The sequence below is a fragment of the Rosa chinensis genome, chromosome 2 (assembly GCF_002994745.2).
Source record: "Rosa chinensis cultivar Old Blush chromosome 2, RchiOBHm-V2, whole genome shotgun sequence".
NCBI lineage: Eukaryota > Viridiplantae > Streptophyta > Magnoliopsida > Rosales > Rosaceae > Rosa > Rosa chinensis.
Genome location: NC_037089.1, coordinates 87733956 through 87760096, shown reverse-complemented (window position 1 = coordinate 87760096; position 26141 = coordinate 87733956). Strand labels below are relative to the sequence as shown.

Below are 26141 nucleotides of genomic sequence, written 5' to 3'. Positions count from 1 at the left end.
GTGCTTGTTCAGAAAGTTGAGGCGAGTCTAATGAGCCAAAGATCAAGAGAATTAGTGGCCTGTAGCTCGAGATATCGAGATCGACTCCAAATAGGCTCAAATGGAGCCGGTTCCTCCGCCGCCGCTTCCGGCCGTGTTGCTCCGCAAGGTCGAGGCGAAGCTAAGGGAGGTGTTCTGATGTCGTGAGGTGGCCTAAGGAGGGAGAGCTTGGTAGGCAAAGCTTGCTCTGTTTTCTTCTAGGCTCGGACGCGCGAAAGGGAGAGAGAGAGACTTTTCAGTGCTTGCCTACCACTTTCCACCAATTCGCATACAATATAAAAGAAACAAAGCAGAAGCACTAATTCCCACTGTCGTTCAAAACACGGAACACGCCACACAATTTTTATTAAAAGTAATCGCCACTACTATAGTGCCAAAACTAGAAAAATACGACAATTTAATTATAGTAAGTGGCAATTGATTAATCCTTGCTCTCTGCTTGGTACGGCATGCTGCTCCACACACACCTAATTGAACACTCGAACTTTATTCTTTTGTCTTCTTGTTCTACACTTCTAGTGGACCACCAAGTTTTGCTTTGATTGAAAATTGAGGTTATTACAGAACTTAACCTCGAGTTCTCTTCAGGATAAAGAACCTCTTTTCCACAAAACTCATGCAGATCAGCAACACTAAAGGTGTTAAAAATGCCCGTGGAATTAGGAAGTGCAACAACATAAGCATTGTCGTTGATCTTCTTTAGCACCTTAAAAGGACCATATTTTGTTGGCTTCAGCTTGTTGTAGGTACCAACAGGGAACCTCTCCTTCCTCATAAACACCATCACATCATCTCCCTCTTGGAACACTTTAACTCTTCGATGCTTGTCAGCTGCAGCTTTATACTTAGCATTAGTTTCTTCCAACTTGACGTTAACTTCTTCTCTAACAGCCTGCACATCTCTAGCCATGCCCTCAATAGCAGCACTAACACCAAGAACCTTAGGAAGCTTCACCAAAACAACCACATGTTGAGGAACAATAGTATAAACTAATGAGAATGGTGACTTCCCTTTTGCACTATGCACAACATTGTTATAAGCAAACTCCTTCTGTGGCAAAGCATAATCCCATTGTTTGGGCCTATCTCAACAAACACTCCTAACCATGTTGCCTAAAGTTCTGTTAGTAACCTCTGTCTACCCATCAATTTGAGGATGAGCTGTGCTACTACGATTCAAAACTATTCCAAACATCCTCCACAAAGTAATCCAAAAGTGACTAAGAAACTTTGTGTCTCTATTAGAAGTAATGGACTTGGGCACTCCATGCAAACGAACCACCTCCCTAAAAAATAATTTGGCTATATTGGAAGCATCAGTAGTCTTCCTACAAGCTATAAAGTGCACCATCTAGGAGAACTTGTCAACTACCACAAACACGGAATCCACACCCCTTTGGGTACGGGGTAATCCCAACACAAAGTTCATAGCAAGATCCTGCCAAATATCTTCAAGAACAGGTAAAGGTAAATAAAGACCAGTATTTTGGGACTGACCCTTAGAAACCTGGCAGGTGTAGCACTTCCTTACAATAGCTCCTACATCCTTCTTCAATTGTGGCCAAAAATACCTTTCCTCAAGGCTAGCAATAGTTTTGTCTCGGCCCAAGTGTCCACTCAAACCCCCCACCCCTATGCAGATCTCTGATCAGTTTCTCCCTCAATGATGAACTAGGGATATATAGCCGATTTCCCTTGAATAAATAACCATCATTTACATAGAAATCTACAACTGCATGATTGCTACTGCATTTGGCTCAAATCTCCTTAAAATCACCATCTTCCTCATACAATTCCTTCAAGAGATCAAAACCCACAATCTCTTGAGCTAAAGTGACCAATAAGGAAGCCCTCCTACTCAAAGCATCTGCCACTCTATTAAGAGTATCAGATTTATACTGAATCACAAAAGGAAATTTCTGCAGAAAACTCACCCACCTTGCATACATCTTGTTCACAGTTTTCTGACTATTAAGGTACTTCAGGGCCTGATGATCAGTGAACTATATAAATTCTCTCTAAATTAGATAGTGCTCCTATTGTTTCAATGCCCAGAACACTGCATAAAATTCTTGATCATAAGTACTCCACTTCTGACGAGCTTCACTCAATTTTCACTAAAGAATGCTACTGGCCTCTTCGCCTGTGACAACACAACACCTACTCCCACGCCACTAGCATCACATTCAACCTCGAACACCTTGTCAAAATTGGGAAGAGCAAGAACCGATGCAGTACAAAGTTTCTCCTTAATTAAAGCAAAGCTCTTCTCTTGTTCTTCTCCCCACTGGAATTTACCTTTCTTCAAACAATCAATAATTGGACCATTAATGGAACTAAAATTTATTACAAATCTCCTGCAAAAAGTAGCTAAACCATGGAAGCTCTGCACCTCAGAAACTGTTTTTGGAGCTGGCCATTCTCTTATAGCTCGTACCTTCTCTTCATCAACCTGAATGTCTTCTTCTCCAACCACAAAACCCAGAAATAACAGTTTGTTACAGAAAGTACACTTCTTCATGTTAATGTACAGTTTATTTTCTTGTAAAGCTCCCAAAACCTGCCTCAAATGCACCAGAAGTTCTTCTTTAGTCCTGCTATATATCAATATATCATCAAAATACACCACAACAAAAGAACCAATAAAAGGATGAAGAACCTAGTTCATAAGCCTCATAAAGGTGCTGGGTGCATTAGACAACCCGAAAGGCATCACCATCCACTCATATAAGCCATCCTTGCTCTTAAAAGCTGTCTTCCACTCATCCCTGAAAAGGTATAGCAATCATGATTCCGAATGCCAAATTTGCAGCAAACTGGGTTTTCCTTTTGATTGATCGAGCTATTCTTCCATCCTTCTCGTCATCCGTTCTACATCAGTTCATTATCAATCGATTACCAACCATGCCGCTAGGCTACCGCTAGTTTAAAGAATAATGATTAGGGAAAAAATGATCCTTTTTAGAGCTCTAATTAATTAATTAACAGTACAGAGCTAAATTCTGAATTCAAAAATTTGCAACTATATCTAAAACGTCAGAGATAGAATTATATATAAAGAAATTTTGTTATGTGACATTGACATTGACAAGTCATGTCATTTTCACTGGCATTGGCATAAAAGAAAATTGGCAGTTAAGTAGACAATGAGTTATATATAGATATCTCCTTAAGTCTTACTTGTATATATTACTAAAGTCTTTGATTGATCAAGTTGTGAGATAAGGATACGTTTTCAAGTTGTGAGATAAGGATATGTTAAACATAGACTTGAGTAGATGACTTGATATATAAATATTTATTCCTTATGTTTGGTACTGAGATAAGTTATACAAACCTTTTGGCTGCTTCTGTGCATTCAACAGAATAGGTATATATTGATTTCTTGTCCTTAAAAGTCTTCGTTATGTACGAGTGCAAGTGGATAAAAATTTTGAAACACAAGATCGTTTTCTCTCTCAAACTAGGGTTTCCCCGTCAAACCTCTTCCTCGTCCGGCTGCATACCCTAGTCGGCACGGGCCTCTGGCCTCTTCGGCTCGTGGCGCGTGCAGCCGAACGGGCTACGGCCTTCGTGGTGATGATTCTTCCGGATGGAAAGGATGGTGGTGGTCGAGTTTGGGCTGCTGTTGAGACTGAACCACTCAATCCCGATCCGGTCCGATCGGATCTAAGGTTGAGTGCGTTGGATGGCCGGGTAGGCAGTGGTGTTTGGCAAGGGATGGCAGGGGACAGGCGGTCTGGAGGGATGAGGTGGAGGATTTGCGTTGTTGAGGCCACGGCGTCGTTCTGTGGTTTTGGTGGTTCGATGTCTTCACCGGTGCTTTGGTTTCTGGGGGCTAGATTAGTCGACGATCTGACCGTTATGGTGGCTGGGCTCTGGACGGAGATTGGGTCACGACTGAGGCGCGGTGATGGTGGCGTTGTGGTGTCTGCGGTGTTGGTATGGCTGTGGTGTAGCTGGATTTGGCTGGAACCCTGCATATTCCTTGCTGGGCCGGGTGCTTCTTGGGCCTGGGCTTGGGCTCTGGTTTTAAATTTATTTAATGTTATATTTATATTTTATTGCTGTTTGGGTCTGGCCCAAGCTATTTTATTTTTTACAATTCTTATTTTGTTCAGTTGTCTAGGTTGGATGCGCTTTATGCAACCAATAAAATCCTACATATATTGTGTAGGCCTAATCGGGCTATGTGCCTGGGTTTGCACTCTACGTGCCTTGTTTGCTCTAGGTCGGTGGCGACTTATTTGCTTCGTCAAATAGACGCTACCGCCTAGTGGCAGGGTGAGATTAAGTGTCGTCGGATTTACTTTTCGGCGGCAACATAGGAGGAAAGTTGTGCTAAAGCTGGTACTTATGCTATGTTGTACACGGGGTACATATCGAGTTATCTTTCCGCTATGTCACTGCTATGTTAAAGCAAATGGAGTCGCTATTTGTGCACTTTTTGCTAGTTGATGCTTGTTAGAATTCAAGTCTTCTGTAAAGATTTCTGATATTATTTCAGAAAATATTCTAGCTGCTTATTGTAATCAGGGGTTTAGGCTCAATGTCCCCTCCCTTGTATTCAACAGTTTTATTAATCAAGGCTTAAGGGCAGCAGCACCAGTCCTTTATTAAAAAAAAAAAAAAAAAGTCTTCGTTATATATATAGAGGGCCCTTTCAATTGGTCCCATGGTCTAGTGGGCAGGACATTGGACTCTGAATCCAGTAAGCCGAGTTCAAATCTCGGTGGGATCTTTCTTAAACATTTTAAGATTGCTTCTTAACTGCATACACAGATTCAATTTTGATTTGATGAGTAATTACTACAACAAAGTACAAACAACCACCACCGGAATAAGGGGCCAGGATGACCCAGCTACATTGGATAAATGATGCATAATACTTGGGGTTAAATAAACCCGTGACACCCGCCTTCGAACAATCTCCTGAATCTGCTCCGATGACAATTCTGATGCAGCATCCTCAAAGTCGGCAATTTCCATCGGCTGGCGCAACTGTAAGTACCAAAGCCACGATAATTTAGTACCCAAAAGGTATGGTGCGACAGATTATTTGGAAGAATCAGTTAAAAAGTGGATATTCACACATCAATAAAAACATCAATGGTGCTAACAAGGCTTTTCACTGGATGTTCATTAGTAGTGAAGTTTCCACATAATGGGGGTTTTCTTCTTTGTAAACCAACCACAGACCATAGAGGCATCTGAATTTCAAGTCCATTCCATTTGTTTCCCTAATCTTTACTCTAACCAATCTTCCCGTGATCCAAGATCCACATTTCTAATCCAACGTAAGCCAAAGGATAGATACAGCCGCGTGCGTGCATACCTTCTCAAGGATTGCAGATTGATCATCCAGGGGAAATCTGCGCATGTGCTTTAGCATCTCCAGTTGCTGAAAAAGAATTACTTATGGTTCTTTAGAAACATACACTTTTACCGTTACAGTTATCAACTGTGATCAGATATTACCTGCTCCTGCATCTGTTTTCTTGAATCTAGCTGCATCCTTTCAGCAAACTCATCTGCACCAAGCTCGGCTTCATCACAGGCCATCTCTTCCCTGTCATGAGCAACGCAGAATTAAATATCAGAACCTTTCGTTTTGTTCTTCCTTCTAAGGTAAGATTATGTTCAACCTAATATGATATTTTAAGCCCAACACTGCCCGCCCTCAGAACCTAATATGATATGTTCAACCTAATATGCTCAAGACTTATTAGCCTTGAGCATCCTTACACCAGCTAAAAAATCTACAGAAAAGGGAAAGAAATAACATGTCTATAGATAACAGAACTCCAAGAAGAAAATAACACCTTATAGAGTCCCCCACCCCCAAAGAAAATGACACTCGCAGCCAAACAGAATTTAATTTTCCTTGAGAAGAACACAGATGTTCAATGTAATTGGTACAACAAATGGAAATAAGACAAAAATAAAATGCACAAGTTTTTATTCCCAATTGTACTTTGGCCCTGTCCACACTCATTCTGGGTTGAAGGGTCAACTAAAAGGGAGATCAAAGAACTAATACACTGAAAATATGGATGATATTTCCAAGTTGGATAACCTCACAAGTTCACATAAAGGCAGAGAATTGGATTACCTTGCAATGAACTTGTAGAAGCGAATCATCATATCCTGATCATTTTCATAGTTTATATTCACCTTTCCCAGGCACAATAAGCCAAACCTTGGATCTATAGTAAAAGCTTGTTAGTCCATAAATTACTAGCACCATGATTGTGAAAAGCATAGTTGCAAAATAACTTGTTTCCAATCATAACATAAGCATCAGGCACATACAAGCTATACCTATCAACATATACAACACATTGACCAGGTAAATGTAGTATGATAATTAACATTTGTTGGCAAGAGTACCTATCGTTCATCTTTTTGAAGAAGGAACAACGGTGGGACTATGAATTCATATTTTAGCATCTGAAGAACGAACTTACCAATACCCATTTCCAGAAATATCTCTTCTTGGATGGCAGTGGTCACAGCTACAGCTTCCTGCATATAGTAATAGTATATTAGACAAGAAAATGAAACAAATGGATGAGTAGATTCAACAAGGAAAAGAAAAACATCATTTCATATACTTCCCAACAGCATAGTGTTTTATTAGCTCTATTCATTAGCTGTACTTGTTGGAGAAGAAAGATCTCACATTGGAAAAGTGATAAATAAAATATAACTTATAAGTGGGTGGATCTCACCCAATTGTACCGAGGCCTTTTGTGATTAAAACCCAACACCTATCGGATGGTTAAGTTGGGACAGTATCGGTACAATGGTAGGCCAATAGTCACGCTTGTCTCTGTTTAACATGGTATCAGAGCGAGTCTCTCTCCAATTGCTTCGTCAACATGGACCTGGATATGGGTTCATTCATTAATTGATTCACCAATCTTCTCTCCAATCATGGACCTAGTTTGGGTTCATTAAATTGGCCATCGGAAGTTTCCGATTGGATTATTGCCAAGTGTCCGATGTGGGCCTTGGATTGTTATGTGATTGGTCAAGTTTCTAATGTGGGACTTGTGACCCGATTTCTAATGTGGAATCGGGTTTGTCAATTAATTTCACATGCATACCTAGAGCTAGGTTGCACGTAAGGGGGCGTGTTGGAGAGGAAAGATCCCACATTGGAAAAGTGATAAATAAAATATAACTTATAAGTGGGTGGATCTCACCCAATTGTACCTAGGCCTTTTGTGATTAAAACCCAACACCTATCGGGTGGTTAAGTTTGGACAATATCGGTATAATGGTGGGCCACGGGCCACGCTTGTCTTTGTTTAACAGTACTTTATGTTCAGTGTCATCAATTCTTATTGTGAACCTATGTTCAGTGTCAGTTGTACTTTATGTTCAGTGTCATCAATTCTTATTGTGAACCTAAAGATCCATTGAAGAATCATCTAGCAATGCTCGTGGCTCGTGGTTTTTTTCCTGGACTGAATTATACTAGTAACAAATTCATACACTAGGCCACTATTATTCTATTAACCTGGAAATGTATTTGCCTCAAGTAAGATGCCTAACGCAGCATAGTAAAAAACCAGTTCAGGTAACCAAGCAGTAAACTAGCACAGATCTTCTGGAAATGACATCAAACAGTAAAGCTCTATTATGAAAGGGCGTAGCAGAAATCTCTAACAGAATGGCAATAAACCCACCTGTTTATCCTTAACCCCATCTGCAATTCTTTTCTTCACGTTGCAAATAAAAATGATTAATCCCAAAACCACCACATCCTCCACTCCCCAAACACAAACCCGAAAATGGGAACACAAAAAGTAGAGCAATATCTTAAAATACAGAAACAAATCATATAAATACAAAGGGGCAGAGCGAGAAATGGGAAATGGTACCAGGCTGAGAGGTAAGGAAGGCGAACCGATCAAAGAGATGGAGCAATTCCTCCCTTGACAGCATTTCCGAGCTCCCAGTAGACAGCACACTCATTTGAATATTCTCCAAAGCTTGAAGTTTCAAATATCAGGGTTTCCCCTATTTTCTTATGAGGTCGAGAAAAAGACACCCTCACATTTCCAAAGCATCTGGTGGATAAGCATAAGTTCCCCACTTCATTTGAGTTTTTCAAGAAGGCTCCTCCTTCCAAAAAACAGAGACAAAAGAAACAAAGAAAGCAAGCTTATGTTAAGAAGGCATATGCATCTGATATGGAAGTTGAAAATGAAGCCATTGATGACATTGATCATTCGAGAAAACAGAAGAAGAATCAACAGAAGCAAGCTAATCTCAAGAAGCATGTTGTATCTAATATGGATGTGGGAAATGAAGATATCAATAATCTTGTTACTGCTGTCTCCAAGTTAAGCACTTCAGACTCCAGTCCCTCATCCATCAGCTTCGGGAGTCGACCCACTTGTGGCCTGATGTTTGTCCCACGAGCTGTTCAACGTGAGAAAAAACCAGACTCCACATAAGTTCAAACAAAGAGATTGTGACCCTCACAACCCAATTGACGCGGGAATTGCTATTATTCTTTGCCTTCTTCCAGTGCAAGTACATAATGGCTTCTCAAAATGTACTTGGAAAATATTATAGGGAATTGTCTTGGAAGATTTTGAATGCTGTAGCCGAGGAATAGTTGTTTTAGTTGAGTGTCTGATTTCAAAGAATGTGGTGGATATTGACAACTTCAGCAAGGTGCCTCGTTTGTTGCCTTCGATCTTTTGTAACTTCAAATGGCATTTACATTTAACATTTTGGCATCTGTCTTTGAAACTCAGAACTATTTTGGTACTCACTATAAAATTTTTGGTAAAAAAGACAGAGTCGAAATTAGAACACATCAGCAAAACGACAGTCTTATAGGACTGAGAGGGTATTATTCTCGGTATAAAATCCCCTGTTTCCTCAAGATTCAGCCCATTCTTCATTTCCTGGTGTTCTTCCCCCCGAGGTCTTAAATTCCGGAATAACTTAACAAATAAATCCTCGATTTCAATGGACGCCATAGATTCAGTGTTTGAGCCCCTGAGAGAATTCTCCAAGGACAGCGTTCGCCTGGTCAAACGCTGCCACAAACCCGACCGGAAAGGTAATAATCCATTTCAAATCCAAATCGGATCCGCTTCTGTTTGAACATTGATGCAATGTGTAGTCCTGATCCTTTTGATTTGTTTTGTATTTGGGATACATGAGAATCTCAGATTGATGCCGTGCGTTTTGCATGCAACAGAATTCACACAAAGGTGGCGGTACGTACGGCCATCGGGTTTGTGGTGATGGGATTCGTTGGCTTCTTTGTGAAGCACATCTTCATTCCGATCAACAACATCAACGTCGGAGCTGCTTAGGTAAGGTTCTCTGATCAGTCATTAGTTTGATCGCTCTGCATGCATGATCAAATCAAGGAAGTACGTTGTCTGTGACTGATTGTATTAGTTTCATATTGATCTGTACATAATTTTCTCAGATTCTAGTTGTGTTCTGTGTTTGATAATCGTTTTATGATTATTGTGGGGGGCTGTTGCGGGTGATGCCAACAACACAAGGATCTTTTTTAGGTTCATAGATCACTAACATCTTGATATGGGTAATATAATCGCAGGAAATCCAAGTAGTTTCATACATTGTATCACAACTCCTTGGCTTACTTTTGTATTGTGTTGAAGATTCATCAATAGATGTGAGTATATTAAAACTAGATGAGTTCCTGTCTTCCTGACATTATGTTGATGCTGCAATGATTGTGGTGGTGCAGGTCATTTGGCACTTGTAAGAAAGAAGATGGAGCTATCAACGAACACTAGATAGGGATAAGATTACGGCCAAGTGCATTACGATGCTTGCAGTTTACCTATTGCTTGTTTTTCAGAAAGATTCTACTCTCTTAGCTTGTTCTTTTGTAATTCAGAGATGTTGAGTTCATCATTCGATTTTCTTCTCTCCCAATTAACCAGATCAACTGTTCTCTGTTTCGCTGAGTGTCAGTCATGAAAGCTCTATTCTCTCTTGTAGTTCAGTTTTGGCTTTGCTAGTAAGAGTTGATGGGAAGACCCAAAAGAATTGAATAGCTTAGTGATGATTTGCTAGGTCACAAGTACATTGTCGTGAGAGTTGGTCATAAAAAATGAATTCTGGGGCTTCGATAATATGAAACCAAATGATAAAACATTATGAAATCAAATTTCCATGAATGATCAAGGCATCACAGTTTGTACTCATGAATATGAAGTTCAATAACGAAGTAAAAGCCGCTGTATTGCACTACTGAATTTTATCTTCCACAGAAGCGAGAAGTACATCAAAGAGGGACTAAACTCTGCATACTTGGTACAACACTGAGACTTCTCAGTGATTTGAACACAAAATTATACAAAACGGAAAGAATTATGCTGCCTTTGATAGCACTTCATATACGAGATTAGCAACAATCAACAAAGAGGATTGGTCTCTGCACCATTATCAGCAGATGCAAGCACCAGTTGTGGTTTGTTTTGAAGAATATAGCCTTCCTTTCTTGCTTTCTTTTTCTCGCGTTGTAGCTTGAAGTTCTCCCTCTTCCTAACCCTGTAGCTGTTGGGATTTTCAGGCTGTATCTCCCGAGGGTAAACACTCACCTGTCAATTGTTCAACGACGATTCATGTTAGTACCAGCACAGAGTACCTACTCTTTCAAGCCAACAACTGTAAGGTTCAACAGCTTCAAATCAAACCTTCTTCCTGTCAGGTCCATACTTCTCAAACTTAACCAACCCATCAATCAGAGAGAAAATGGTATGGTCCTTGCCAAGCCCCACATTCTTCCCCGCATGGAACTGAAAATAATGCAAAAAAAAAATATCTCAATGTCAAACAGGACTCTCAACGTCCGTGGAAGGTAGCGAAAACTAAAATTACATCAAACAAAGGACATCGCATTCACTAATAAGAGCATTGAGCTATTGGAACAGACATACTATTGCCCAAAAATACAGCCCTGAATGCCTTAACTGACATCTAAATTAAAACACTAACAAAACATGTATCTTTATAGTAGAATAGCTTCGTCGAAACACACCTCCCAAGTTCGTGGTTTCAATCTCTCAATGTAATGGTAATACCATACATCATTATCTCTTGATGTTCTACTCAAATGCTTAATCTTCGAAGTAATCACAAGACAATAATTTCGGTTTCTACTACATCTAATCAGTTCTAGCGACACTTTGTTCCAACCAAATTAAAATGGGCATGGTAACCAAAGTCTCAATCTTTTGGGAATATTTTACCTTGGTGCCCCGCTGACGTATGATGATGGAGCCGGGCTTGGCGACCTGGTCACCGTAAATCTTGACGCCGAGCCTTTGGCCTTTGGAATCGCGACCGTTCTTGGTACTACCAGCTCCTTTCTTGTGCGCGTTTTGAATCTTCAATGGCAATCTGCGTTGGGTAGTAGTAGACAAGGATAGCTTTGGGCCCAATTGTAGGGAGCCCAAATCACCTCTGAAGAAAGAGGAGGAAGAGGAAGAACTTGAGGAGCTTGAGCTCAGAGCCATCCCTCTGAATGCTCCGACTAGGTTGAAACTCATAGACGCGACCGCCATTTTCTGGGGATTAATTTTTCATAAAATCAAAAAGGGTGTGAACTTTTAGGAAATTTGAAGCAAAAGCTTATAGCTTTGGAGGAGGAGGAAGAAGAAGAAGAGGAGGAGGAGATATGGGGAAACCAACCTTATCTTGGAGGCTGGTGATTGGGTGGGTATTACTGCTAGCAACTAAAGGCCCAGGTTTAACCTGCGGCTTCCACCTCAGCACGATCATATCTGGACGGTCGATATTGAATTACAGATTATTATCATAAAGTTCTTATGTTATGGTTCAATCTTTTTCACTATATTCTCAGACCCAAAAAAAAAAAATCACTGTATTTTTATTTTTTTAATGGTGGATAAGGTAGCAAGTTACCGCAGTTACTTTAGCGAGTATTGTGCTCGGTTATTATTCAGATTGAGATTCACGAGGGTATACCGCAAAGCTAGACTAAACCCCTACTGCAAGCACGCTAATTTGAAAGCCCCTCAAAATTGCTGCCACAAACTTAAGGGAGTTGGAACTCGAAGGCTAGACATAGGGGTTCCATGTTAGGCCGCTTGACCAATCTTTCCACACAGGTTGTTATTTTATTCATTTTCTTGTAACAAAGTACAGATATGTAGGTCACAAAATTAATTCTTTTTTTTTAAATGCATCAGTTTTAAGGTTCGGATTAGTAGCTTTTTGTGACATAACCTATAAATGGTCCAATGTCTATGAAAGTATTTGATTTTTTTAGTTGTGTTTATTTTTTCATCCACTTTAATAATTAAAAAACTCCAAACATCACATATTATGATGCATGATAAATTTTTTAAATCGTCGTTTTATGTGAACTACTCTCAAACTCACTAAAAACACCAAATTAAGGGTTCACATGATGCATGAATGCATGATCATGCAATATGGTTTCTTATCTGAAATTCTATCAAATGAAGAAACCTAATTGAGAGGCGTTTTATGCCCTTGATTTGGCGACTATTTCACATATTCCTAATTAAGTATCACACATATATATTCTTGAAGTGATCGATCAGGATGTCTCAGACTGAGCGAAGGAAAACGATGATGGAGGCTTGGCAATCAAGTACAATTCATTCTTTCTCCTACATGTGAACCCAAAAGTCTCAGTCATATCAAGCTCATCTGGTTTGATCCCATTTCCCAGCTCCCAATCGAAGTGATAGAGCAAATGAGAAAAAGCAAGTGCAACCATGGAAAGGCCAAAAGAAATACCCGGACACGATCTTCTACCAGCCCCAAATGGAGTGAACTTGAAGTCAGACGCTTTGAAGTCCATGCTGGAATCAGAACCACCATGGAGGAACCTCTCTGGCTTAAACGACTCCGCTTCAACCCAACTCTCCGGGTCTCTTCCAATGGCCCATTCATTGATGATCATTTTGGTTTTCGCTTGGACTTCGTATCCTCCGATTTCACATCTTTCTCTTGATTCTCTTGGGAATAATGGTGCTGGAGGGTGTAATCTCAGTGTTTCTTTTACCACTGCTCTCAAGTATTCCAGTTTTTGAACGTCTGCTTCTTCAATTTTCGGCTTTCCTTGAAAGACTCGTCGAACCTCGGCTTGAGCCTTACTCATTACTGTTGGATTTCTCATCAATTGTGACATTGCCCATTCTATGGTGGTAGCTGTAGTCTCACTCCCTGCTGAGAATATCTCCTGGTCGATCACCAGAAAACATAAATTCGATATATAATAAAGCTCCAAAATGGCCAAATTAGAATGAATAACTGAAACACTAACACACACAATCCAAAGGAGTGCCGGTTTATGCAGACATTACACTATCGAGTAGCTCCCTCTGTGTATGTGTTCTGTTTTTCCCTTGTATATATGTGTGTGTGTGTGGGGGGGGGGGGGGGGTGTCGCGATGTGCTAATTATAATTCAATGTTTTCAACAAATTGGCTATAAGGGCTCATGCAAAGGTAACCAGACAATCTCACTCATGATAATGGAACGTGTACCACATATTGCCTCAAAGACAGTAAGGGAACAACGACTGGCGACAACGATAGGTACTATATATAGGCCAATAACATCAATACAGACCACCACGTGTACCATACTTCGGAACCATATTATAATTTGATTACACAAAAAATATTGGATCCGTAACTGGTCACATAACTTGATTAGAAAGAATTTGGTGAACAAGTTTTGTGAGCATCTGCAATATATATGTTTCAGTACGTCATATTTATATAAACGTACCATAATGACATCTTTGATCTGATCGGTTGTGAAGTTGAATTCGAGCTTCTTGGACTCCTGAAGTTTGAGAAGTACGTCAACAAGATCTTCCTCTGGTTTGTCAATCTCATTGCCTTGACTTTTGATCTTATGATCGTTGATGATACTCTCAAGAATCTGTCCAAACTTTTTTTGCATCTTCTTCATTGAAGGTATGCTCCCATTTACGAAACCAAGACATTTGAGTGAAGGAAACAAATCCGGTATGTCAAAGCCTCCAGCAAGTTTTGTCGATTCTTCAAGCAATGAACAGAACTCCTCCTGATCTTTGCACTTTTCCCCAAACGCTGCCCTCGAATCCTCGATACTATCCCAGTTGTCAAACTGAAACTCTTGTCACTGAATTTGATGGGAGTAAGTCCCTTTGATGATGAGGAAATGGCCTCGATGAGATTCGAAACCTCTTCTTCTCTTATCGATCTAAATGACTGCACACATTGACCGATTGTGATTGTAGACATAATGAATCGTTATGTCATCAAGTAATTTACACCAAGTAAACTCTATGACCGATTCATTATGTCATCAAGTAATTTACACCAGTCGTCTACAATCACGTATCGATCTATTATAAATTTTTTATTATTATTGGCAGTATGGCTGTATCACTTCGCTGATTCTAACATTATCTTTTTCTGTTAATACCTTACCTCACGTTACCTTAAAACATCTTTAGCATACTCTCTATTTTGGTTCCTTAGCTATTTTAGAGAGCATGTATAGCTTTTTATCTATTTTAGCAGCTGCACCAGACTCTTAAGTGACTCTAATTATAATTTTTAGCTATCTCGCTCCTAAATATAGAGAGCGATATGAGGCTCTCTATAATTTAAAACATTCATTTTGAGTTACTTTATATAATTTATAAATACATTTAAACTATTTAATATTCCTTTAAAAATAATATAAATTCAAAATTAGCTAAAATAGAAAGCACTGATATAGATGTATTTCTAAAGTGACTAGCTCAAATGACTTTTTAGTTACTTTAGCTAAAATTTGACTAAAAAATGGCTAGCATTGCTAAAAATGCTCTTAGTTGATAGAGTTTGTTAAGAAAGAGTTGTTAACATAGTTATGGGTTTAGTTGATAGAGTTAAATTAAGGTTAAAGTCCTCTTTGAGTGTTTTAAGGGTGATGGAAGTCTGTTTCCTTACTCAATGTGTCTATATAGTGTAATCTTGTACGTAATTTGTTTTTCTTCAAGAAGCAATATATCAGAAAACCTTCCACAAGTTTGTGTCTAGTTTTCTTCAATTATATGATCGATGTCTTATATATGATGAGAAAATAGACATAATTTGTATACATATATACTGGTGATAATGATCAATGAGGGGTCGCAATCAAGTACAGATCATTTTTTCTCCTACAGGTTACTCCGAAAGTCTCCGACATGTCAAGCTCATCCGGTTTGATTCCACTGGGGAGTTTCCAATCAAAATGATAGAGCAACTGAGCAAGAGCAAGCTCAATCATTGCAGTGGCAAATGATATGCCCGGACATATTCTCCTACCTGCCCCAAATGGAATGAACTCAAAGTTGCTCCCTTTGAAGTCGATATTGTTGGAACTAACTTTATCACCATGGATATGGAGGAACCTCTCTGGCTTAAACGACTCGGGGTCAACCCAATTCTCTGCATCTCTTCCCATTGCCCACTCGTTCACAATCACTTTTGTCTTAACTGCTACTTGGTAACCACTGATCTCGCATCTCTCCCTTGCTTCTCTTGGGATTAAAGGAATGGTAGGGTGAAGTCGCAGAGTTTCTTTCACCACTGCTTTCAAGTAGTCCAGTGTTTGAACATCTGCTTCTTCAATTCTTTTCTTTCCTTCAAGGCGGTTCACTAACAATTGGCGCACCTCTGCTTGGGCCTTCTTCATCACTTCAGGGTTTCTCATCAACTCCGACATTGCCCATTCTGTGGTAGTAGCTGAAGTCTCACTCCCCGCAGAAAAGAAGTCCTGCATTCACCAAAACCAAACACATGCATGCATGCGCTGAATCAACTTACAGTCATACTTGCGTAGGCTGCATACATGTGGCCAGCTTAGTTCAAACTTGAAAGGGCATACTAAACGGAAAACAGTCGCATTCATCATTTCAACAGTCGGTTCTTAAAGTTAATTAACATAACACTTGCAATATTTAAACAAGGTCAAATGAATACAGTTTTCGTCGGAGCTTGTAGTGGTCGATCCCTATATGAAAACATAAAATTAATTAGTTTGAATCAGTCACTCTGTTTTCGTGGATCAAACCACTTTAATTGCATGCAGTTAAAATGTGAGGATCGGCGATGCATGGTTTTTAAAAACTTAGTGTTATTATTTTTCAGAAAACTAATATCCTCTAAGATTCTTTAGTTAAATAATAATAATAATAATAATAATAAACAAAATAATAGAATAAAATTTTAATAGACAAAATAAACAAAATAATAGAATAAAATTTTAATTTATTTACCCCTAAAATCTCTCTCTATAACTTTCCCACTTCCACAGTTCCACAGCAAAAGAGGAGGAAAAAAAAATACAAATTCCAAAACTCCCCATGTTTCTCCAATGATTATTTTGTTTTTTTTTTCTTTTAAAAATTAAACCCACACACAAAGTGTGTGTTTTGGTCTAGTAATAATAATAATAAGGGCAATGATATGGGGCCTCAATGAGGCCTAAGATTTATGACATCAAATCCTAAGTGTCATGTCATGTAAGTAAATATAATTTTTATTTTCAATTTCACATAATATATCTTGCCACATCATACTATTGCAATACCAACTTTACCCTTTTACATTTCTTTTTAGATGTTAGGGGGTTGTTGGGTATATTAATTTACAAAAAATTATGTTGGGCAAAAATTGTAAATTAATATACCCAACAGGGGTGAATAAATTACATTAATAAATTTAATTAGGTGACAAAAACAATATCAGTTATTAATTATGTATTAATTTAAGAGATTCTTTGACCAATATTTTTCTTCATTTAATTAAATTCTTTCCTTTAGTTTTTCTTTCCAAATGGCATTAATATATTGAATTATGTGTCAAGAAATAGATGTTAACTTTTCTTTCCAAATATTGATTAATTTCATCCAAAAAAAAAATTGAATTAAAAAATTGAATTCGGGAAATACTTATGTCTAAATTAAGAGGTAAGAAAAAATTTCACTTTAACAGCCATTAGTTAACATCTACAATATAAATATGAGGAAAAAACAAACAAAAAATAATAAATTCATATCCAAGTCCAACGTTAAACCGTAGCTACATAAAGAGAAAACAATGAACAAAAGAATATATATAATCATATGAATAAGTATTTTTCACATTATATTTTCAAAATTTGCAATAACCCAACAAAGGTTGAATTCATATACATGTGTTATGCAAATCTATTAATCGAATGTACGTGCAAATCTATTGATTGAATTACATGAATTTTTTTCTACTCTTGATTGAAGAAAAAAAAATTGTTGTTTAAACCTAAGCATGAGTGTAATGAAAAGAAAAAATATGAAAGAAAGCTTTTTTTTTTTAAGAAGAAACCCAAAATAATTTAGAGTCATTAAATTTTGGAATGATAAAATTGTCTTTTTCTCAAGAATTACATGACATGATTTAACAAATAGGTGATGTTTGTAGATGACATGGCATGACATCTAATATTGAGGCCACAAATCATTTTCCAAATAATAATAATAATAATTATAGGTACCATACTGTAAACGCGATCCCGTGCAATTCGGAGAGAGTGAGAACTAGGGTTGGAGAGAGTTAACAAAAGTTATCTGCCTGTCCGGCGGCGCCCCCGCGTCGGCCATGGCTCCCTGCTCCATCGACGAGTGGCGGGTGTTGCCGGACGGGATCTTGGGATCTCAGGGGTCCTCCTCTGCTCTTTGGTTTGCTGGTCAAGGTCTGGTACTTCTCTTCTTTTCTCTGAGATGGCATCGTCGGTGTGGAGGTCGGACGGGTGGTGGTCGGCGTGGAGTATGTGGTCAGAGGCCAGATCATGGCGGCGGTATACCATGGATCGTATGGCGCTGACTTCTAATCTACGGTGGGTCGCTAGACGGAGATGGCAGCTGTGGTGGATCTGGGTTTTCAAGGTGGTGGGCATGGCAGAGGCAAGGCACAGTGAGTCTTTCATCGATTTCTTGTTGATAGATTGGCTGTGGTTTGCTGTATGGTTTAGCAGGCACCTTCGACTTGGGGAGATTGAAGACATGAGGCTGCGGTGGTGGATTGCCGGCGGGTCATCTGACGACAAGGGTGAGGAGTACTGTGGCGGCGACTTCTTTCCTTTGGTTAAAGTCTTGGTTTTAGTTAGGTTGCTTTTTAGTTTACTTTGGTTATTGGTTAGTTTACTTTGGTCAATAGTTGGTCCCTACTCGTTTGAGCTAGGGTTGGGTCAAATTGATGTGCCATGGATGTGGTGTCTTTCCTGGGGACGAGTTGGTGTAATTTCGGTTTTATCTTATGGTCAATGTGCTAACAAGCGATCCTTGCACGTGGTCTGGTTTTATTGGGGCGCGGTGTGGAAGAGGGCGCTGGTTTCTCTGGCGGTTGTCTATGGGGTGTTATCGAGTTTCTCGGGGTTATCTGTAGCCTGTGAGGTTGGGCGAAATAGGTGGTTAGGGGTTGGGCTCTTTTGGCTCATGGATGTCATCCTGGATGACGGACCCGTAACTAGTTCAGTTTTTAGGGAGGAGAGTGGGGAGTTCTTGTCCATCACCGGTCATTCCCATATTATGTAATCTTAGTTATTTTCAATAAAGGATTCTTATTCTCAAAAAAAAAAATTATAGGTACCATACTACTAGTGTGTAACAATAAAATAACATCTGCATTGACGTACCATAATGACATCTTTAATCTTACTGGTTGTGAAATCGAACCCCAGTTTGTTGGACTGCTGAAGCCTTAGAAGTACGTCAACAAAATCTTCATTATCATAATCATGACCATCAACAACTATATGATCGTTGATGATACCGTCGAGAATGATTCCGAGCTTGTCTCGCATGTTCCTCATGGCCGGTATGCTTCCGGTTAGGTAACCAAGAAACTTGAGTGAAGGAAACAAATCCGGCACGTCAAAACCTGCAGCGAGTTTTATTGCTTCCTCAACCAAAGACGTGAACTCTTTCTGAACTTGATCCGAGCACCTCTTCCCAAACGCTGCCCTCGACACTATCCCATACGTCAAGGCGAAGATCTTCTCGCTGAAATTGAACGATGATGAGGGGCTCATATTCGAAACAGATTCGAGGAGACTCCACACCTCTTCTTCCCTTATAGACCTGAACGACTGCACACGTTTGGCACTCAAGAGTTCACACACGGAAATCTTGCGAAGCTCTCTCCAGAAATCTCCATAAGGAGCGAAAACGACACTGGATTGACCATAGGACATGACTTCTACCGCCAAAACCTGAGGCCTCTGACTCAAACTGAGCTCATGAGTCTTTAACACTTCTTGAGCTCCTTTGGCTGATGAAATAATTATGGTCTCCAACTGACCCATTTTCAGGTGCATGATGGGTCCGTGTTGCTTGGCCAAGTCTCGCAGCGTACGATGTGGGAGTGTACTCACCAACTGATGCAAGTTTCCTATCATAGGCAGCTTCCACGGCCCTGGGGGAGACTTGACTACTATTTTGGATATCATCTTCCAAAAGATAACAAGGATAAATAGGATCAAAACAGAAATGAAAAGAGTTTCATTGCTGGGATTTTGGGACGACATTTTGGTACTTCGGCTTGAATGTGCTTAATTCAATGTGGGCTGTACAATAAAATAGAGATGAGCAATGGAATCTATGCATGAAATTCCATTAGTAATATGATGTATTATAACCAAGGCAAGGGTGGCGACGTGGCGTGTTCTTTTAATTTTTCTATTTGTAAAACTTGATGAATCAGTACTCCATCAGTATATACAATTAGTCAATGGAGTGTCCATCTAAGTAGTGTTTCTTTATTCTCGTTGATAATAAATTTCAACTATTATTTTGGGTTTTTCCTCGAAATCAACTTATTGAGCAGTATATTTGTAAAACTTGATGAATCAGTACTCGATCAGTATATACAATTAGTCAATGGAGTGTCCATCTAATAGCCACGCAGTACTAGTGTTTCTTTATTCTCGTTGATGATAAGTTTCAACTATTTATTTTGGGTTTTTCCTGGAAATCAACTTAATGAGCAAAATTATATGAAAGATACTGCACACAGCACACTTACTTTTCATCGCGATGGAAAACCAACTAGATCAATCAATATATAATTAGTGCATTATGATGTAATGGGCACCTCAAGAAATTGCCAAAAAGTTTGAAGGTATCTTCTTCTCCCATGTCCTTCGCGAGACAAATTCTGTCGCGGATGTTGGTATACCGTATACGATATTCATTATTGTATTTAACAATTTCACACCAACCAGACCTGGAAATTAAAATTAACACCTAATCAACAAGAAAAGAGGTTGTTAGATAATTGATGCACACTTGTCGTTCAACTTAACTATTATTCGAGTAGCTTACCAATTGGGTCCCATGGTCTAGTGGTCAGGACATTGGACTCTGAATCCAGTAACCCGAGTTCAAATCTCGGTGGGACCTTTTTTTTTTATAACATTTTAAGATTGTCTCTCATTCTCAACTCCAACCCTTATTCTTTTCTTTGTTGAAGCATTCAACACAACCACAGATCAAATTTAAATCAACAGAAAACATACTCCATAACTTCATTCCATTCAATTCTGCATTTGATGAGTAATTACGACAAGAATAAAGGGCCAGGATAACCCAGTCTAGACAAGCTACATTGGTTAACTGATGCATATCCCAATCTATCTACTTGGGGTTAAATAAAGGTGATACCCTCCTTTGAACAATCTCCTGAATCTGCTCCCATGACAATACTGATGCAGCATCCTCAAAGTTGGCGATTTCCATCTGCTGGCGCAACTGTAAGTACCAAATCCACGACAATTTATTACCCAAACAGTATGGTACGACAGTTCAGTTAAAAAGTGGATATTCACACATCAATAAAAACATCAATGATGCTAACTAGGCTTTTCATCGGATGTTCAGTAGTAGTGAAGTTTTCACTACTTTGTAAACCATAGACCAAAGAGGCACCTGAATTCAAGTCCATTCCATTTGTTTCCATAATCTTTAATCTAACTAGATATGAGTTACAAAACCAATCTTCCAGTGATCCAAGATCCACATTTCTAATACAATGTAAGCCAAAGGATAATATATGTATAACCGCATACCTTTTCTAGGATTGCAGATTGATCATCTAGGGGAAATTTGCGCATTTGCTTCAGCATCTCCAGTTGCTGAAAAAAAATTACTTCTGGTTATTTAGAAACAGACACCTTTACCATTACAGTTGTCAATTGTGATCAGATATTACCTGCTGCTGCATTTTTTCTTGAATCTGCATCCTTTCAGCAAACTCATCTGCTCCAAGCTCGGCTTCATCACAGGCCAACTCTTCCCTGTCATGAGCAACATACAATTAAATATCAGAACCTTTCGTTTTGTTCTTCCTTCTAAGGTAAGATTTGTGCCTTCATATGTTCAACCTAATATGTTATTTTAGGCCCAACACAGTGCCCCCACCCTCAGAAACTGGAGCCAAGACTTACTAGCCTTGAGCATACTTACACCAGCTTAAATGTCTATAGATAAGGGAAAAGATACAGCATGTCTATAACTAACAGAACTCGAAAAGTAAAATAACACCTTATACAGTCCCCCCCCCACCCCCAAAGAAAATGACACTCGGAGCCAAAAAGAACTTTTGCTTTCCTCAGAATGAACAAAGATGTTCCATGTAATTGGTACAGCAAATGGAAATAAGACAAATACACAGGTTTTTATTACTGATTATAATATGGTCTTGTCCACATTCAGTCTAGGTTGAAGGATCAACTAAACTGAAGAAAAAAGAACTTATATGCTGAAAATATGGATGGCATTTCAAAGTAGGTTGACTTCATAAGTTTATATAGGCAGTGAAGTGGACTACCTTGCAATGAACTTATAGAAGCGAATCATCATATCCTGATCATGCTCATAGTTTATATTCACCTTTCCCAGGCATGATATGCCAAACCTTGGATCTGTAGTAAAAGGAAACATTTACTCTAAATTAGTCTGTACAGTGATTGTGGTATAAGGCTTGCTAGTCCATAGATTACAAGCATCATGATTTTGAAAAGCAAAATTGCTAAATAACTAAATTTCAATCACAACATAAGCATCAGACACATACAAACTATACATATCAACATATACAACACATTGAACAGATAAATGCAATATGATATATAATCTTTATTGGCATGGGTAACTGTGGTTCATCTTTTTGATAGTACAACAGTTGGAATCTGAAAATATATTTAGCATTTGAAGAACGAACTTACCAATACCCATTTCCAGAAATATCTCTTCTTGGATAGCAGTGGTCACAGCTACAGCTTCCTGCATATAGTAATAGTATATCAGACAAGAAAAACTTAATAAGTACAGTCAACTAGGAAAAGAAAAACATCATTTCATATACTTCCAAACAGCATAGTGTTTTATAAGCTCTATTCATTAGTTGTACTTTATGTTCAGTGTCATCAATTCTTATTGTGAACCTAAAGATCCATTGAAGTACCATCTAGTCACGCTAGTGGTTTTATTCCTGGCAATAAACCCGTCATTCGCCTCTATTTGGTATCGAGTAGCGAGTACATAGTATTGACACAAATGTCCAACTAAATTGTGTGTACCGAACTGAATTATACTAGTAACCTGGAAATGTATTTGTCTCAAGTAAGATGCCTAATGCAGCATAGTAAAAAAAAAAAAACCAGGTCAGGTAACCAAGCAGTAAACTAGCATTCTGAAAATGACATCATAGCTCTGTTATGAAAGGGAGTAGCAGAAATCTATAACATATAAGGGCAATAAACCCACCTGCTTATCCTCAACCCCATCTGCAATTCTTTTCTTCACGTCTGCAAACAAAAATGATTAAACCCAAACCCACCACATTCCTCCACTCCCCAAACACAAACCCGAAAATGCAAACACAAAAAGTAGAGCAATATCTTAAAATACATGAAGAAATCAAACAAACACAAAGAGACAGAGCGAGAAATGAGAAATGGTACCGGGCTGAGAGGTAAGGAAGGCGAACCGATCAAAGAGATGAAGCAATTGCTCCCTTGACAGCATCTCAGAGCTCCCAGTAGACATTTGAATAATCGTATTCTCAAAAGCTTCAAATATCAGGGTTTACCCTATTTTCTTGTGAGGTCGAGAAAAAGACTTTCTTTTTCCCTTTTTCTTTTTAACCCCCCCCCCCCCCCCCCCCAATCCAACCCAAAATGAAAAATTGAAAAACCTGTCCTTTTCTTATTCCACACCACCAAAGTCGAGGTTTAAAAAATTAGGACACATCAATAAATCCATCGCAGAAATATCAATAGACTAGAACAAAGTATTGAAAATTTTCATTTATCATATATCTGAAGGCACAGAATAACAAATTGAACAAAACAGAACTTGTAAATCTAAAAAAAAAAAAAAAAAAAAAAAAAAAAGTCCTAATTTAGAAATCCTCATCCATCTTGAACACATGGTTGCCCCCATTTCCACCAATGCTGTTCATGACTGAGGCCTTCTGGTACTCCCCAACTCTCTTCTCAAAGAAATTGGTCTTCCCCTGAAGACTAATCAGCTCCATCCAATCAAACGGGTTCTGAGCATCGTAGATCTTCCCGTATCCCAACGCACCCACCAGCCTGTCAGCCACGAACTCGATGTACTGGCTCATCAGATCACCGTTCATTCCAACTAAGGCGCACGGTAACGCGTCGCACACAAACTCTCTCTCTATCTCAACCGCGTCGCGGACGATTGACTTCACGCGCTCCTCGGTGAGCTTCATCCGGAGGAGCGAGTAGAGCAGGCACGCGAAGTCGCAGTGGAGGCCTTCATCTCGCGAGATCAACTCGTTCGAGAAGGTCAGACCGGGCATTAACCCGCGCTTTTTGAGCCAAAATATCGCGCAGAAGCTCCCCGAGAAGAAGATCCCCTCCACGCAGGCAAAGGCCACGATGCGCTCCGCGAACGTCTCGGAGCCGTCGATCCAGCGCAGGGCCCACTGGGCCTTCTTGGCGACGCAGGGGATGGTGTCGATGGCCCGGAAGAGACGGCTCTTCTCGTCCGAGTCTTTAATATAGGTCTCGAGAAGAAGGCTGTACATCTCGGAATGGATGTTCTCGATCGCGATCTGGAAGCCGTAGAAGGCACGCGCCTCCGAGACCTGTACCTCCTTCATGAAGCGGCCGGCGAGATTCTCGAGAACGATGCCGTCGGAGGCGGCGAAGAAGGCGAGGACGTGAGTGATGAAGTGCTTCTCCCCCGGGGTTAGGGTCTCCCAGTGGCGCTGGTCCTGGTCGAGGTCGACCTCCTCGGCGGTCCAGAACGACGCCTCGGCCTTCTTGTACATTTCCCAGATCTCCGGGTACTGAATCGGGAACATGCAGAACCGGTCCGGGTTGGCCATCAGCAGCGGCTCTTCTGGAATTGCAGGCATTTTGGGGAAGAAGAAGAAGATGAAATTGAAATTCGATTTAAGAAAGGGTTTTGAGAATTTTGGAGGTCTGTGATATGGAGAGGTTGGAGAATTGGGTCGAATTTATAGGGTTTTGAATTCGAATTGGGTTTTTTTGGAGTCGTGAAGGAGCGGGTGATTTGAATTTTAATTGGGGAAGCTTGCGCGAGAATGAAGGGTATTTTAGGGAATTCGTATAGGCGCTGAACCCGATTTCTGTGTGGCCTGCGATTGCGGCTAAAAACGGATGAGGATGCCAGGATGGTATCTTTGGGTGTTTGGTGGAGGGTGTTTTGGTCAATTTGGATTCAGCTTGCGAGGGAAGCTTGTGGGTTTTGAAGTTTAATGGTATGGCGGGAATTATTTTGCGGGGAATTTTGGACTGATGTGATTTAAAACTGTTTGGCTCGTAAATCTAGGCAAATTGAATTTAAATGGTCTATTGGTCCCTTATTTTTTACCATGAGTGGTCTATATCAACTTAATGGTGCCGACAGAAAATACATTGTTTTTTTTTTTTTGTTTCCTAAAGTAAGGATAATATTAATGTGGTTAGCACTAAGCACCTGGTTAAGTACATGGTTTGTGTGGGAATCATGTGCAAATCTGGGTGCTAATAAGGGGTTTAGGGTGTGAGAGTGTGGTAATTAGGTGATTTTTTTTTAAGTAAGTAATTAACTGATTATGAGTTAATGAAACACGTGTGGGATTGTGCAGGCACACTTGGACACAGGCTTGAGCATTGTTCTAGAGTCCATGGATGCATTAGTCCGTGAGGAGCACACGCCTCTTGACCCAAAATCATTTATGGGCCTTGCAGCCGAATCCAAAGAATGCTGATCGACAAACCCATGATTATTTTGGCCCATCTTATATTGATCAATTAGTATGCGTGAGCAGCGTGACATAAAGGGCTTATCAAATGAGTTCATTCATTTGGGAGTGCGACAAGTGGTATGAACAATATAATTAAAGAGCCACTAATGACCCATCTATAACATCAAACTAATGGGCTTGACCAAAACTTTCTAATGGAGCTACTAAATCTCTGATGTACCATGAGATTGGAACAATGGTTACACAGACTAAGGAGACTCATAATCCGACACAGTACCAACATCGTTGGTAGGAAAACTGCAACATACCAATTGAGTAGTAGCTCTGAACCTATGAAGGATTTACATGTGCTCGAGTCAACTCCACTTCCTGAGTAGTTAATACAAGTGATAGATGCGAGTGAAAACCGTCATCACTCGATCAACGATATCTTGTAATGAGCCAACAACATAAACACTCGATCATGAGAGTATAGAGGGCCGTTAGGGGGAAGATATCGCATGCGGGCCCACGATTAAAGCACGGGGATCATTCACCAGCGGACGTCCACTTGAGAGTGTTGAAGACGATGTTACCAGCTTTGTTCGTGAAATAAGGTAATCAATATTTGAGTGTTGGGGAGGTTACTACTCTCTTTTCACTCAGATTTTGGTTAAAATAAAAGAAGAAGAAAATTCAATGATTGCTGCAAACTTCATTTTTTTGTGTGAAACTTGTTGATATGAAGCAATCAAAAAGGTAACAATGGATGGAACAAATAAGTACACACAACAAGCCCTTTGTTAG

At 39.6% G+C, this 26141-nt stretch overlaps 6 protein-coding genes and 3 non-coding genes across 9 annotated transcripts; 3 read left to right on the top strand and 6 right to left on the bottom strand.

The window, feature by feature from the left end:
• Window positions 1-4708: 4708 nt before the first annotated feature.
• Window positions 4709-4780, top strand: TRNAQ-CUG. Its single transcript has one exon. It is a non-coding gene; the product is annotated as a tRNA-Gln (tRNA).
• Window positions 4781-4848: 68 nt separating this feature from the next.
• LOC112186312 lies at window positions 4849-8022 on the bottom strand. Its single transcript, XM_040513659.1, has 7 exons — window positions 7929-8022; window positions 7734-7774; window positions 6507-6564; window positions 6152-6245; window positions 5518-5608; window positions 5375-5440; window positions 4849-5040 (listed from the first exon to the last, which is right to left on the bottom strand). Exons 1-7 carry the CDS (start codon window positions 8020-8022, stop codon window positions 4849-4851), a joined length of 636 nt encoding a protein of 211 aa, XP_040369593.1.
• Window positions 8023-8972: 950 nt separating this feature from the next.
• LOC112186311 lies at window positions 8973-10019 on the top strand. Its single transcript, XR_005806542.1, has 3 exons — window positions 8973-9124; window positions 9266-9383; window positions 9791-10019. It is a non-coding gene; the product is annotated as an uncharacterized LOC112186311 (transcript).
• A 228-nt stretch (window positions 10020-10247) lies between these two features.
• LOC112186308 (50S ribosomal protein L27, chloroplastic) lies at window positions 10248-11749 on the bottom strand. Its single transcript, XM_024324666.2, has 3 exons — window positions 11301-11749; window positions 10746-10847; window positions 10248-10649 (listed from the first exon to the last, which is right to left on the bottom strand). Exons 1-3 carry the CDS (start codon window positions 11613-11615, stop codon window positions 10464-10466), a joined length of 603 nt encoding a protein of 200 aa, XP_024180434.1. The 5' UTR covers window positions 11616-11749; the 3' UTR covers window positions 10248-10463.
• Window positions 11750-12563: 814 nt separating this feature from the next.
• Window positions 12564-13959, bottom strand: LOC112186310 (desmethyl-deoxy-podophyllotoxin synthase). The gene is made up of 2 exons (XM_024324669.2): window positions 13840-13959; window positions 12564-13285 (listed from the first exon to the last, which is right to left on the bottom strand). Exons 1-2 carry the CDS (start codon window positions 13840-13842, stop codon window positions 12638-12640), a joined length of 651 nt encoding a protein of 216 aa, XP_024180437.2. The 5' UTR covers window positions 13843-13959; the 3' UTR covers window positions 12564-12637.
• Window positions 13960-15114: 1155 nt separating this feature from the next.
• LOC112186307 (desmethyl-deoxy-podophyllotoxin synthase) lies at window positions 15115-19691 on the bottom strand. Its single transcript, XM_024324665.2, has 2 exons — window positions 18745-19691; window positions 15115-15846 (listed from the first exon to the last, which is right to left on the bottom strand). Exons 1-2 carry the CDS (start codon window positions 19633-19635, stop codon window positions 15208-15210), a joined length of 1530 nt encoding a protein of 509 aa, XP_024180433.1. The 5' UTR covers window positions 19636-19691; the 3' UTR covers window positions 15115-15207.
• A 746-nt stretch (window positions 19692-20437) lies between these two features.
• TRNAQ-CUG lies at window positions 20438-20509 on the top strand. The gene has a single exon. It is a non-coding gene; the product is annotated as a tRNA-Gln (tRNA).
• Window positions 20510-20603: 94 nt separating this feature from the next.
• On the bottom strand, window positions 20604-23252 carry LOC112186309. The gene is made up of 7 exons (XM_024324667.2): window positions 23071-23252; window positions 22874-22914; window positions 22333-22390; window positions 21936-22029; window positions 21318-21402; window positions 21175-21240; window positions 20604-20857 (listed from the first exon to the last, which is right to left on the bottom strand). Exons 1-7 carry the CDS (start codon window positions 23153-23155, stop codon window positions 20744-20746), a joined length of 543 nt encoding a protein of 180 aa, XP_024180435.1. The 5' UTR covers window positions 23156-23252; the 3' UTR covers window positions 20604-20743.
• Window positions 23253-23348: 96 nt separating this feature from the next.
• Window positions 23349-24632, bottom strand: LOC112186305 (ribonucleoside-diphosphate reductase small chain). The gene has a single exon (XM_024324664.2). It carries the CDS (start codon window positions 24498-24500, stop codon window positions 23511-23513), a length of 990 nt encoding a protein of 329 aa, XP_024180432.1. The 5' UTR covers window positions 24501-24632; the 3' UTR covers window positions 23349-23510.
• Window positions 24633-26141: the final 1509 nt, after the last annotated feature.

Coding starts and splice junctions, on each gene's coding strand:
- LOC112186312 (XM_040513659.1), bottom strand. CDS start 8,022: ATGAGTGTGCTGTCTACTGGGAGCTCGGAAATGCTGTCAAGGGAGGAA. Junction 6,246..6,506: donor ATTTCTGGAAATGGGTATTG/GTAAGTTCGTTC, acceptor CTTTTACTATAG/ATCCAAGGTTTGGCTTATTG. Junction 5,441..5,517: donor GAAAACAGATGCAGGAGCAG/GTAATATCTGAT, acceptor ATTCTTTTTCAG/CAACTGGAGATGCTAAAGCA.
- LOC112186308 (XM_024324666.2), bottom strand. CDS start 11,615: ATGGCGGTCGCGTCTATGAGTTTCAACCTAGTCGGAGCATTCAGAGGG. Junction 10,848..11,300: donor TACGTCAGCGGGGCACCAAG/GTAAAATATTCC, acceptor CATTATTTTCAG/TTCCATGCGGGGAAGAATGT. Junction 10,650..10,745: donor ATGGACCTGACAGGAAGAAG/GTTTGATTTGAA, acceptor AACAATTGACAG/GTGAGTGTTTACCCTCGGGA.
- LOC112186307 (XM_024324665.2), bottom strand. CDS start 19,635: ATGTCGTCCCAAAATCCCAGCAATGAAACTCTTTTCATTTCTGTTTTG. Junction 15,847..18,744: donor AGATTAAAGATGTCATTATG/GTACGTCAATGC, acceptor TGGTGAATGCAG/GACTTCTTTTCTGCGGGGAG.
- LOC112186309 (XM_024324667.2), bottom strand. CDS start 23,155: ATGTCTACTGGGAGCTCTGAGATGCTGTCAAGGGAGCAATTGCTTCAT. Junction 21,241..21,317: donor AAGAAAAAATGCAGCAGCAG/GTAATATCTGAT, acceptor ATTTTTTTTCAG/CAACTGGAGATGCTGAAGCA. Junction 20,858..21,174: donor AATCTGCAATCCTAGAAAAG/GTATGCGGTTAT, acceptor TGGTACTTACAG/TTGCGCCAGCAGATGGAAAT.
- LOC112186305 (XM_024324664.2), bottom strand. CDS start 24,500: ATGCCTGCAATTCCAGAAGAGCCGCTGCTGATGGCCAACCCGGACCGG.